Source organism: Andrena cerasifolii, chromosome 8 (assembly GCF_050908995.1).
Source record: "Andrena cerasifolii isolate SP2316 chromosome 8, iyAndCera1_principal, whole genome shotgun sequence".
Classification (NCBI taxonomy): Eukaryota; Metazoa; Arthropoda; class Insecta; order Hymenoptera; family Andrenidae; genus Andrena; species Andrena cerasifolii.
In genome coordinates, this window is record NC_135125.1 from 2,025,431 (window position 1) to 2,040,227 (window position 14,797).

Consider the following 14,797-nt stretch of genomic DNA (forward strand, 5'->3'; position numbering starts at 1 on the left):
TCCGGCACTGTATTTCATTTGGATTTTAATGCTTTACTTAAGGGGACTAGGCAGTCCTTTTCCATGAAAGAAACACGGGAACAGTACAACTATTATATTTTCCACCAAATCTATGTTAAGACACATTTTTTAAACTTAGTAAAGGATGTGTGCAATATCCTTCAAAAAGTTACCCAATTCTCATAGAACTACCCACCGACACTCGTGATCATCCTTCGTTATAACTCAAAAACGAAAAATCTCCTCAAAGGTTATAATGTACCATCTGAAATGGCGCAAAATAAACTCCTGATACAGCGTTTCTGGTCAAAATCGGCCGGTTATTCTTAACCCTAGTTCGGCTGACGAGGCACCCCGGTGACTAGTTGAACTGTATCGCGGAAAAAAGATTGCTTCTAAGTACTTTCTTTCTGAGCTACCATGACATCTCAAACGAATGATTTTTTTAGTAGAAAAAAACATGTAATAATAGTTTCTAGTTTTTTTCTCCCCCTTACTTTTACCTGTTGAAATGTTTTAATCTCATTTCGGCTAACGCAGTCACGCGGGTGACTTTTAGAAAATGTGTAGAAAATAAGAATGTACGTAAAATTTTTGTATCTAGAGACGCGGCAGCGTCTCGACGCCAAGTACAGGAAAAACACCCTGTATATGTCGACTGTCGCTATCGTGTACCTTTACTCGTCGCGGAGCCATTCCAACCTAACCTGAAACTTATTTCCTTAATATCTCATCACGCCTGCAATATTTTCTAAATTTAAAGGCATTTTTCTCATGTAAACCGCATATAAGCTTTCGAATAAGACCAATTTCAATAAAATCGGTCCGCGCATAACCGAGATATCGTAATATCGTCTCATGAATCTGTCAGATGAGATAAGGTCTCCTGATTTTCCAACCAAATTTTGTCGACATAATACGTATACGCGTTACACGCACACCTTCAGCCAAAACGGAACTAAACACGTTCCGTTCGTCAATCGCTACCTTCACAATGCAATCTACTCCAAATTTTGACGGCTTACCGTCAAGTTATAACCAAGTTATAAACGTGTTTTTACAAATATATACATAAATGAATTTCTTTCTAATTTAAATGATAAAAACCAATTTCACCAATCCAATTGTCTTGAAGCTTTGCAGGCGTGCGTAGTTTGGATGACAATACAATATATTTAAAAAGAAAACCCCGAGAGGATGAAAAAATTATCCAGTCATCAATTAATAATATAATAATAATTTATAATATTGAAAGTTATCTGAAGTCATTCTCTATGCAAATTATATTTGTACAAAGAAGTGAGATCTCCATAAAAAACTGCAGAAAAGGAAAAAAATTACGCCAAGTACATGAAATCAAATAAATCACCACAAATAGAAGATAATAATAATTATAAATTAAAAAAGATGTGAAATCAAAATGAGCTGCACGTACATAAAGGTAATGATAAATAGAAATAAATATTTTAATACGAATAAACATTTTATTCAAAATACTTGGCGAATAAATTGCATTAATTAATCTTTTTCTTTCTTTCTTGTGTGTGCGTTCATGAATGTGTGTATGTGTGCGCGCGCATATGCTACGTATGACATTAGAATTAAATATATGTAGAATAAATCTGACTGCGTTTCTAATACGTATATGTATATGTTTATGTATTTTAGATTGTAAGGGAGTTATTGTAAATTATTAATACTAGGACAATTAACATTTTTTCGGTTTCGCAGCGCCAAGTATTTTGAATAAAATGTTTATTCGTATTAAAATATTTATTTGTATTAATCATTACCTTTATGTACGTGCAGCTCATTTTGATTTCACATCTTTTTTTATTTTATAATTATTATTATCTTCTATTTTGTGATTTATTTGCTTTCATGTACTTGGCGTAATTTTTTTACTTTTCTCAAGTTTTACTATTACGCTAAGAATAAATAACAGCTAAATGGCTAGGTTCAGGCGGAGCCGAGCAGAGTTCCCGTTACCCCACCATACCCTGTGAGAGCCATGCAACTCCAACTGACAAATCCACGATATGTCAGGTGGTGGTGGTTGATTTCTCCTCGATTGCTGCTCGCGAAAACGAATTCACCGGCCAATATATCTGGCTTTGATCTTAGTCCATTGCATAGACATGACGAAACATACTCTGAGCAATGCCACTTGTAATTATTAACATTGCTTACATACGTTATTCGTGCAGATGTACATATAAAATTAGTCACCGGGGTGACTGCGGCAGCCTAATGAGCTTTACAATTCATCAGCCGAACTAGGGTTAATTTGATAGGCTTGAGAAAAACAGAAAATCGCGTAACAATTACATTAAAAAACACTAGGTGTATAAAACTACACACTGCCAAAAACTTAATTTTTACATGATTTTATGGCACAAATCGTGTTTTTATATCTTCTTTTAATCAAAAGTTATAATTGTCTATGGATATCGTAAAATACACATTTTAATCCCCTTCCTCTATTGACCCTTGGAAACCCGAAGCAAAAATAAAGGCTGAAATTGATCACTCGTCCATGGGATTATTAATCTACAAAGTTTGCAACAAATCGGTTTCTGGTAATTTCATAGGCATTTTGAACAGTATCCCTTTCTTCACTGTCTAAAGTCGGGTATATGACCGGTCGTAGTAAAAAGGTTTTAATATGGAACTCGAATTTCTTTGATTTCTATTTTACCCTGAAATGAATTTTCACTTCAGCGTACTCCTTAGGCACCAACAGCGATACGTCGGTGTACACGTACCCAATCGATATTCAAACTTCACTTTTTCAAAAATGAAGCGAATTACGAAAAGATTTTATTCCAGATTTTCGACTATTTTTTATGTTCAAGAACGAATCGAACGTTCGAGATTACCCCTCGTCAACATCAATACCTTTTTTCTTTTGTTGCTTAATTTTAATATTGATTTAATCGGAGAAAGAAAGAGAAGAAAGATAAAAAGGAGGCACAGAAGTACCAAAGAATGAGAAGAATAAAAATGATAAAGTAAATAAGAAATGTGTTAGAAATTTGAAAACTTTTGATGAGAAAAACCTGGTGGGGAAATCAGAGGAAGAACCAAAGAAGAAGAAAAAAAGGACGAAAAATGTTGATAAAGTAATTATATATATATCTGTATTTATTGTGATGAAATATATACACACCCACCCACTGAAGACTGGACAATGTGTTAGAAATGTAACGTATGGGCTTACAAAAGATGCAGCGGCAGCAGTGAAAGCACATCTAAAGGCTTTCTGTGCGATTTCTGCGATATATAGTTCTGTTCGCGATTACCCCACGCCAGTCGGATAATTACGAACACCAAGGGTTTGGTTTTTTCATTATAAAGTTAATTTTTATTAAAATTTTTCCAAAATTCGTTACAGTAGTTTATAAAGGAATAGTATGTTTATAAATAAAAAACAAAATCGTGTCTCACATAGTTTTCGTTCTGTTTGCTTTTTTGCTTAGGTGTTCCCAATTACCCCACTTTCCCCTAGGTATATGTATAGTGGTATTCTTACAACGGGATCACACAAAGTGTTACGCACCCATTTGAACGAAATTTTGTTAGTAGATAAAAATCCGAAAAATCGATAATTTATATTTTGTCGTTTATCTAGATCAGCCATGTCTACAGGTGAGGCCTCTTACTGTCTCCTTCTGCATATTGCATTTTGTTAGCGTGAAATCTGCACACAGAATGCACCATCAACTATTGTTCGTATCCATGGTAATAAAGCCAGAGTGGGGGAAGCTCCGAAGCTTACGAATAAGAGCTCCGCAAGTATAACTCTCATTTTTGTATGAGACTGCTAGCTTGTAGTACTCGTCAAGCCGAGTATACTGCCCCCCCCCCCCCCCTCCACCCTGGACGTGCACGGTTAATTAGTTTACGAGATAGTAACACTTAAAACTGGACTATATGTATTCTTGTATATAGACCCCTTTAAAGTCTATATAATAGAGAATAGAGAAGGTCAGATCTAATAGAGACTACAGAAATCACCATTTTCATTACTACGTGAATCACCGTATGTCACCAATCACCTTATGGAACTTCGTGTCACCACCCAAACTGTGTTACCGACCCATAACTCGAGGACTGAATTCAGCGGCCTCTGTGCATGAACAGCGTCCAACTCAGGAACTACTTTGAAATGTGTTGAAATGCTGAAGGGTGTTGCGTGCTTGTATATATTAGGATGGCTCTTATTTTCGACTTTTGAATTTTCTTCGCGGCATCCCCCAGAATAGTTCCAAATAATAAAAACAAAATCTGTGCAACATTTGAGCTCAATCGGTGAACGGGAAAAGGTGCCCCTGGTCCCTTGAACGTTTAAATAATTATTTAACAGCACACAAAGTCGATTTTATATAATATCCTCCAAGTTATTGATTACATAAAAAAATATGTCAAACAAAAGTTGCATGTCCAGACAAGGAGCATCTTTTATGCTCTATTACTTTTTCTCGTGCGACAAACTGTTTTCGAAAAAAGTCTGAAAAAGTAAAAAAGAACATTTTTATTTTTCAAATTTTTAAAGTTTAAATCCTTCTCGAACACTTTTTTTATGAGGGCGAAGGAAAAAATTGTAATATTTATTTTCGAGGATTATTTTTTAAACGTTTAAAGCGGGGCATATACCGAGATATGTAAAAAAGCTATAAAAAAAATGTTCTTAATTTTCAGTGTTTGATATGTCATGAATGTTTCCTGAAAATTAGGGACCGAAATTCGCAAAAATATCGAAGTTTTAAAATTTTGCTGAACTTAATTTGATTTTAATTGATTACATACAAACTTTGGTTGGAGAAGCTAAATTTTAGTAGGTAAATTTCGTTGAAATTAACTTGATTTTATTTGATTCCGTTAAAAATTTTGATTGGAGGAGCTAAATTTAATTTAATTTAGAAAAATATTTTTAGTAACCTGACTTATCTATTATAGAAAATGGGACAAATGTTACAACATATTTTCATGTATGAAAATCGATTAAAAAATGGAACTGTGCAACATGCTTCTTGAAATTACTCATAACATTATAAGATTTTATTTGAATTCCTACCACTCGTAGCACTGTAATCTTATTTTAGACTGAGTCGATAACGTTGGGTGACACGAAAATGGTAAGGTGGCTCGCGAGCCACCCGAGCATGTGACACAAAATTACATTGGATGATAATCCTATCATATCCCAGCTATACCTAGTCTGTGGTTTTAGACAGTCCCTGCCGCTGACTGGATTGATAGTGTGAATCAACTTGAAAATTGATGAACAGTTGCCTGTCGCCGGTTACACAGGTAGTGACAGTCAACTTGAAGGCATCAGTAGCAAGATGCGCGTTGATTCATTCGAGAGGAAGATAAGGTAGGTACCTTCCTTTAATAATGTAAAGAACTCAACTCAACATGTTCAACTTAAAATATAAAGGAAGACGTAACACAACGGCGCATATCAGGTTTGCCGGCGATTCCACAATGACATACATAAGTACACGAGGCATTAAAAAATGAAAGTATCAAATATGTAATAAAAAGTATAATGGTGTTTTATGAGCCTTCCGAACACTCCCATTAAAAGCTATGTACAAATTTTTAATAAACATCAAGTTTACAAAAACCATTCCTATCCTGAAATAAATGAGTGCAATATTTTTGTGCCATTGACATTTGACATTAAATTCCCCAAATTACAATTTAGGACATACTTGACTTTCGCCATTACAAGACACATTACCCTTTATATTATCAGTAGTATTTGCTAGTACAACAGAATATATTTAGATACATATACATATATTTCTAAATATATACATATATACACCGATTTTTCAAAAATATTGTCCTTCCGAATTAAGTCCGAATTAAGTCTGGAGTCTTGGTAGAAAGTGATTTGACCCTAAAATAGCCTCTATGGGTTTTTTCACCCAATGTCATGACCACGTACTTGAACGTAAAATTTTCCGTTCTTTTCATTTCTGGTACAGAAAATAGGGGTTCCCATTTAAAAAAATCAAGTTGACCTTGAAATTACCTCTAAAGACACTTAGGTCAGAGTCAAGGTCACCATTAGATACTTCTTTCCAAACCCTAAAACTTTTGTCTCAAACATTCTTTTCGAAAACTTCATACTTCCGAATTAATTCAGGGATAAATATTGACAAAAGTGGACCAGCTTCAATGACGTTGACCTTGACATATGTTGTCCTTAGCTTCCGAGATATTTGCAAAAAAACTGTAATCGGTAGTCGGTTTGGCTTAGATGCTTTAGCGACTCACCGGGAGGGGGCCGCCAACTTTTGGGAGATTTAAGTAAAAAAATGTGTAAATCTTCCTAAAGTTAGCGGCCCTCCGTCAGGAGGTTAAGCATCGGCTAAACCCGCTAAACCATTTAACCCAAACCAAATACCGATCACAGTTTTTTGCGAATATCTCGAAAACTAAAGCCGAGCGACGGCAACATATATAGGATAAAGTTATTCAGAATCATGTCCCCGACAATATATGTCAAGGTCAACGTCACTGGGATTGAGCCCCCCTTTGTCAATATTTACCAATCGGGGTTTTCATCTTCCCGGTATAGCCTGTATATTTATATGTAAAGGGGCTTTCACCTAACTGTATCATCTGAAATATTTCTACTATATTTCAAATTTCATAAAAATGTTTCCTACACAGTTGCATATGTTTATAGGGGCCAACATATAGTTACAATAGTTTTATTCTTTAAGGGGTTACACCATTTTGGAGACTCGAAGAGCAATGCTAACTTTGCGATTTTTTGACAGCACAACTATACTCTGCAATAATATTTCCATTTGATATTTTAATAATTTATACTTTTGTCATCAAAATAATCATTACAAAATCTCATTTCAGTTCCGAATACCTGGTTGGCAGGGGTTCTCCATTATTACTTATCGGAAATAAAAAAAAACGGAACCTATTTTTAAACTATTGTAGATGCTTGTCGCTATGGTGTGACACGGGGGGTTTGAAAAATATTGCGAATTCAGGTTCTGACACCAGTTTAAATGAAACAGTTGAAAATTTTGTCAGTTTTTTGTGTATAAAAACCGTTCTACTTGAATAAAAAAAAAAAGCGGTGTGTAGAGCAATGGACAATGCATTTTTAGATAACCATACAAAATTTTAAGATTCTACGATATTCTGATGTCGAGTTATGCTGTCAACCATATCAAAAAGTGTGGCTTCACTGGCTTCGGGAAAAACGCGTTTAAAGCTCATCAAGCGCATTTACGCACGTCGTAGTACAGGTTTTCGGTTTACAGGCTGTATCTCTGTTATAACAACGAATTTGTCCATGACCTTTTCCACATTATTTTTAAAGGTCCAAACTATCATTTCATGGGAATTTTTTCCGATTTTTTAAAACTATCAAAATGGTGTAACCCAGTAATTAGAGACATTATAATAAGAGTCTGGCCGTGAAAAGGCTACTTTTGATTGGTCCGCCATTTTTTATCTATTCCCGCTGATTTTTAAATCTGTCAATTATACAAATCTTAATTGACACATTTTTTAAAAAATATATGTTTGAAAGATAATAAAAACCGTTTTCTGTCATACTATTCTAATTGTTTGTAATATCTATTTATCTGAAAACGTGCATTTGGGTAGTAAAAAAAAGTAATGTATATATATTCATAAACACTTTCATAATATAGCCTTTTTTGAGGAGTTATTGCCATATATATGTACTACTTACACGAAGTAAAATACCGCCGTAAACGCAAAGTTGTTAAGAGTGGTTAACTCGGCGGGAGGCGCTACTGGGTAAAATCTACCACAGAGGCGCTAGTTGCGAAAATATGAAGACTGTTTGAGTTTTTGTTACAATTTTTTACAGAACTTTATTAAAGATTTTAAGATATTTTCTAAATATTGTTTGATTCTTAAAACACTGTACTTTAACATAGAAATTACAAAGTTAAAAAAAAATATTCTGAAACCGTGGTTGTTTACGTTTCAATTTTGGGTATTTTTGACCCGGTAGCGACAACCTGTGTTACAATATAGGGTGCGCCTCCCGCCGGGTTAAGAGTGAAATGCTGTATATCTCTTTCTCTCTCGTAGGATTTAACCAAAACATGGCGGACATAGACTCGGGGCCAGACTCTTATTATAGTGTCCCTACCAGTAATGAGATGAAATTTTGTTCTTTTAAAGTTTATTTATTGGTGCAGGTTGTTGAAGTCATCTTTAAAGTGGCTATCAGGTACCGACAAATGAAACACAGCCTTCTACTTAAAAACACAGTTGACCGTCGTTTTCCCAACAGAATAAAACTATTGCTACTACACACCAGCTCCCACAAAACTATGCAACTTTTGTAGCATACACTTTTATAAAATGTTAACTATATGTTATACTTCAGGTGATAAAATTTGGTGAAACACTTTGTCAACATATTTCTGTCTGTTGATCTACATATTATTCAATTCACCTCTTATTGTAATGCACTGGGGTACTGCAATTGGAGCATGTAACGTACTATGATAATTCTGTCCATATAAATATGCTAGAATTTTTCAAAAGATAAGCTTAATACATGTGGAAATCTGTTAGAAACTTATCTATTCTTAATACAAAAATCATCACTCTCGTGCTGGTTTGACATAATATTTTACATAACTGACCTTTATTGCTTCCCTAGGTTTATTATAAATTTCACTGAGACCTTTATCATTATATCTCAGTCAAGACTTCATAAAAAGCCATTTCTATATACTATTAGGTCATACATATAACTGGTATGAACCACTTTGATATATTCCAAACTGGATATATTAAATAACGTCATAATACTCAAAAGTAATATAAAAAAGTAACAAATACAAAGTATTCCTTTGTGAAGTCAGTTAAAAGGTAGTTATGACTGTTCTCATTAATTTTCAAAATGAAAGATTGCGTAACTATACTTTACATTCACAATATTTCTAAGTGAATTATAATTATAATCACAAGATATTAATTTTGCAAGTATATTTTCATAAAAAATTATTCCGTTAGAAATATAACAATGATTCAGAATTTTTCATGATTCAGTATAAATGTAATTTGTCCATAGCAATTATGATACATTATATAAAAATATACACAAACGTTGCAATGTTATGTAGTCCTCAGTGGCGGATTTAAGAAAAAAGGACCAGGTGGCAAACGTTCTGAGGGGCCCACTTTTGGGTGAAAATAAGTAGTTTACTAAAAACGGGCTAAGTGTATTAGTGCAGGAAAAAAATATAATGTTTGGTTAAAATTATAATTTTTTCGAAGATGGGGCCCTAGGGAGACCTTCTGGGCAGGGGCCCATTTTTTCGGGAAAATGAAGAGGTAGTTTACAAAAAACGGGCCAAGTGTAGTAGCATGGAAAAATGTAGTGTTTGGATACCTATACCTCATCATAATTTTTTTGGGGGGTCATGGGGCCCTATGGGGCCTTCTCTACAGGGACCTAGGCGGTAACTGCTCATCAGCCGCCCTGTTAAATCCGCCACTGGTAGTCCTATAAGGAACTATAATAGCTTACGAGGATAATTATTATGATTTATAACAGTTCGCATATAAAAGAATACAAATAGTTCACATAACTGAAACTTATACGTAAGAATATACTTCTACTATTCACTTTCTAAAAAAAATATCATACGATGATACGGTAAAATAATATACACAATATCTTTGCAATTGTGGAATATGAAAATTAAGTTATTCTGACCAAATCATTTCAATCTATAATACATTGTACTTCATTGGTATAATTTGATTGAAATTATTAACAGGAAGAATTCATAACGGAAGTTTTATAAAAGTTTTTGTACAGTGGCTCACAGCCATAATCGTACACACTTTAAAATCGCATAACTTTTTTAATATTAATCGAAACGACTTGAATTTTTTTTTAGAAGCTAGAAGGATTAGTTTGCTAAGTGACGTGATCCGTCGTTTTAAAAAAAAATGCACTTGGTCGGAATAGCAAAAAAAATAGAAAAGGTCGTTTTTCAACTTTTTTTGTGAGCCTGTAATGAAAATTAAAAAAAAAACCGTTTGTAGATTGAAGTAAGTTGTATACGTGTCTAAAATTTTATGAAAATCGGTTATCGTTGCTCTGAGATATAAACGCTTAAAGATCGCAGAACAAGGTCGAGAATCGCTGATTTTGGAAATTTCCGCGATTCTCGACCTTGTTCTGCGATCGTTAAGCGTTTATAGCTCAGAGCAACGTTGACCGATTTTCATGAAATTTTAGGCACCTATGCAACTTACTTCAATCTACAAACGGGTTTTTTGAATCTAGAGACGCGGTAGCATCTCGACGTCGGGTACATGTTCCGACACCCTGAATATGTCGACTGTCGCTACCGCTATCATTTACTCGTCGCACGGCTATTCCAACCTAACCTGAAACTTATTTCATTAATATCTCATCACGCCTGTAATATTTTCTAAGTTTAAAGACATTTTTCTTATGTAAACCGCATATAAGCTTTCGAATAAGACCAAAATCAATAAAATCGGTCCACGCATAACAGAGATATCGTAATATCGTTTCATGGATCGGTCGGAAGATTTTTCTTCTGATTTTCCTTCAACCAAATTTTTCGTCAGTATAATACATATACGCGTTACACGCACACCTTCAGCCAAATGAAACTAACACATGTTTCGTTCGTCAATCGTTATCTTCACTATGCAATCTACTCCAATTTTTGACAGCTTACCGTCATGTTATAACCTGGCGAGTGTCAAATAAGATAAGTTGTCAAAATTTGAGATGCCACGTGCTTTTACAAATATGTATCATTGTACGATTAATTTTTCGATTCTTTTATGGTATATATATGCCATAAAAGAATAAAAGAATCGATGAAAGAAATGATTAGGAATAGTTTCATTCAACTGAATCATTATATTGGAAAATACAATATATATATTTTTAACGTATTTTTTTTACTTTTTTTTAAGTTTTTGAAGGTTTTTTGAACCATAATTTTCATTACAGGCTCATAAAAAAAAGTTGGAAAAACGACCTTTTCTATTTTTTTTTTTTGCTATTCCGACCAAGTGCATTTTTTTTCAAAACAACGAATCATGTCACTTAGCAAACTAATCCTTCTAGCTTCTAAAAAAGAACTCAAGTCGTTTGGATTAATTTTAAAAACGTTATGTATTTTAAAGAGTGTACGATTATGGCTATGAGCCACTGTACGATAGAATAATATTCTACATTTCGCATAAGTTTCAATTGTGGGAAACAAAATTTTGCATAAAGTTGTCGCAATCACATTATTTCTAATGCTGAACGAAATGATTGATAATATAAAATTTATGGAACTTACCACCACCAGAATTCCAGCAATTATCAGTCATCCCTGTTTATCCATCTGTAAAGTTGGCACTACATTATTACACTGATATCCAACTTGTCCGATTATGTCACATCACAGATGTCTTTGCCAGAAATATGCACCTTCGTTGCACTTTTCATGAGCTTCTCGTAACTGATAAGTAAAGTCTTGGCTTCATCCAGTCTTGTTACACCAATGAGAACACCTGTTTCATTCTTGATCTCACACCACTCCCTTGATCATGACGTATAAGTAATCATGTATTTAGCATGTGAATTATTTATATAACTGCAAAATGTCTGCAAATAACTTTTTTATTTTATTTATAGTTATGTACAAGGAAAATTATTTGTTGTCCGTTTTGTATTTAAATTAAATTGTTTATTTTATTTACAGGTACAACAATTCAGAATTATTCCTGCTTTATATGAACTAAAAAAGCTTGAATCAAATATATATGATAATGTAAAAATTCAATGATATTACAATAATCTACAGAATTATCAAGAAGAAAGTAACATAATTTTATGATATTTAATAGAATTGAAAACTTCAAGAGGGTAATGTATACACATAAAATTTTGTCGTAATATATGAAGTGATTATTTGAATTTTCATTAATTTTCGATTCCCACTCTAAACGTGCTCTGTTTTCTACTTGTTCCTTCAGTCCAGAAATTCCGTCACTAATCATCCAATTTGTTTAAGAATAGTATTTACAAAATTCACGATCAAATTAAACTTCAAAGACCAAGGCGAAAATTAATTTCAATTCTATTTCGAAGTGACCAAAAACTCGACTCGGGAGAACTGAATAAATACGAAGGAGAGGTTATGAAACTTTGTAAATAAAAAGTATCGTAAAACGGAACGGTATGACAGCACAGATCAAGGTTATTTATGTGAGTCAAAGAATCAAAACACTTGAAACACGATGATGTGTACCTGTTATGCGGTGAAATGCCGTATCACAGGCACAACAATCAGCTTGAAACTTGAAGCGAGGTACAAAGCCGTTTTCTTGTCACGCGTCAGCTTGACGAGCCTCTGTCTCTCCTCGTTTTTTCTCAACAGCGCCTACGGAACGTCGAATTTGTTCGACGATTTTGAGGTTACAATGTAGAGTCAATTGGAGTTTTCGTATTGCAGTCAAATCGCGAGGCACTGTTTAATGGGCGCAGAAATCAAAGGACAGGCCACTCATAAACTAGGCCTGACATCGTGACAAAGACAGCAACGGTCGTGATACGTGATTACGAACGGATGATCAAATGCACGGCAGCAATTGGGGGTCTCTGTATTGTCCCGTGTGCTCCGTTTCCTTCCTTCCTTATCACCCTTCTCCTTTCCTTCCTCGCACACACGCGCGCGCGCGCGTACACACCAGAGCTGTTTTTCTCACTGGCTTACTCACTCATTCGCTTGCTCGCTCATCCTTCACTATTTCCCTAGATAATTCTATCTTCTTCGTACTGACCAAGGGAAGGTTAAACGCATCTCAACTTTAAACGATACATACTGCCGCGTTCGGAAATTTCGGTAATCGACCGCCAACTGCCTCATTTCTTCAACATACCTCGCAGTATGTACATAAGAGGTACCGTTCCTTCCTTTAGTTTCTTGAATTCTGTCTCTTTCTTTCCGCCTGTATGTCTACTTTTCTCTTTCTTTCTCCTTCACTAGACAGCGTTCTTATTGGAAGAAAGGGGAAAAACTCATTTGGAAAATGGCCGCCGCTCGCCAGTTACCGATTTATCTCTTTCTTGCATGGCCACTGTTAAGGTGAAAAATAACGAGCATAGAAACACAAACTCTGCTAATGCTCTCTCTCCAATGCGATAGATCGTTATTACGACGAAAGCAGCGTTTATGCACATGTATCCGAGACGCCGGCACACACGTAATAATGGCACTATTTGCTACTCCAAAAGAGTATACGTTTTAGTTTCACCTTTCAGAAATCGTACGGCACTGTTTTCTTCTGTCACGTATGCACGCGGAAAAAATGCAGCACTCGTTAATACCGTAATTTATCATAAAAGAGTCATTGCAACAAGCAACCACCGTCAGCGTCTTAAATTCACTCGATTTTCTTTCACACGTATTCCCGACGGCAGTGACGTTACTTTACGATGCACTCACACGAGTTCCTCTATCTCTCTTCCAACAATAGTCCCGTTCGCTACCTTACAACTTCGGCTATTATCGGTGAACTACGATGTTCATCGGCACATCGGTTGTCCAGTCACGATTCACACTGTGATTCCTCTTATTTAACTGCTGCTTTTCATTTACCTATTGTTCTGCTACTTTCAGATACGTTCAGATGGTAGATTCAGCTGCCGGTAACTACGTAACTACTTAGGCCATTAATCATTGAACATACGCACGTGCCAATGGGAGCTTTCTTGACAGATCATGTTCAGTGCCTTGTCAAATCCATTTCTGTCCGGAAAACTGCCATTGGTTTTCTGCTGTTACATATTTGGCAACAGAGATTAACAGAATGAACTTTGGATAGTAAAAAATTGATTCGCATAGAATCATTTTTAGCGTATGAGGTACTTGGATATAGTTGAGGGTAAACAATATTTTAATATAAGGAAAGATAACTATCATTATCATGGACACTATTGCATAAAAAAATGTAAATAAAATATGTGTGTATGTATAATGTATCTCCATAAAAAACTTCGAAAGAGTAAAAAATTACGCCAAGTACATGAAATCAAAAAAATCGCAAAAAATAGAAGATAATAATAATTAAAAAATAAACAAAATATGTGAAATCAAAATGAGCTGCAAGTACATAATACTTGGCCTGGAGAGGCAAGGGCAAGGTGTCGATGTAAAATGACTTAAAAACGCAAAATAATGAAAATGTACTCATATTGTCAGAGATTTAAATTGACAAAAATATCTGAAAGCCCGCGAGAGGGAAGATATGGTTATTGATGATCTGAGAATACCTTGCCTCGCCAGGCTAAGTATTTGACTGAAAGCACCTTTATGTACTTGCAGCTCATTTTGATTTCACATATTTTTTTTATTTTGTAATTATTATTATCTTCTATTTTTTCGAGTTATTTGATTCCATGTACTTGGCGTAATTTTTTTACTTTTTTTTAAGTTTTTTATGGGGATATCATTTCGTTTTACAAAGATAACTTGCATAGGGAATGACTTCAGATAATTTTTAATATTATATTATTATTATCTTCTATAATATATATACAACAGTTTACAACCTTCTTTCTTTTAAACTATTTTTTAGAATTCTCCAAAGAACGAATCTAAATAAATTGTATTGTATTCATGTGCTAATCTATACTCTAATGTAGAGAAACACATGTTTTTAACAGTAAATATGGTGTACCTTGGATTCTAAGTTTATTAAATATTTTCTAATTAATCCC

The 14,797-nt window shown here is 34.5% G+C and overlaps 1 protein-coding gene across 7 annotated transcripts in view; it reads right to left on the reverse strand.

Moving 5' to 3' along the window:
* The window catches only part of Tlk (Tousled-like kinase), a 262,049-nt gene extending 248,573 nt beyond the window's left edge, over positions 1 to 13,476 (reverse strand). For 4 of the 7 annotated variants that reach the window (XM_076818242.1, XM_076818237.1, XM_076818238.1 and 1 more), the window contains exons 1-2: positions 12,327 to 13,476; positions 11,373 to 11,680 (exon numbers count right to left, since the gene is read on the reverse strand). Coding sequence is in view for 6 of the 7 variants with exons in the window: in XM_076818237.1 (XP_076674352.1) it covers positions 11,373 to 11,403 (31 nt within the window). In the remaining variant the exon portion in view is untranslated. The remainder of the gene's footprint in view (positions 1 to 11,372; positions 11,681 to 12,326) is intronic. The other 3 variants (XM_076818233.1, XM_076818235.1, XM_076818236.1) reach the window with 3 other exon arrangements.
* Positions 13,477 to 14,797: the final 1,321 nt, after the last annotated feature.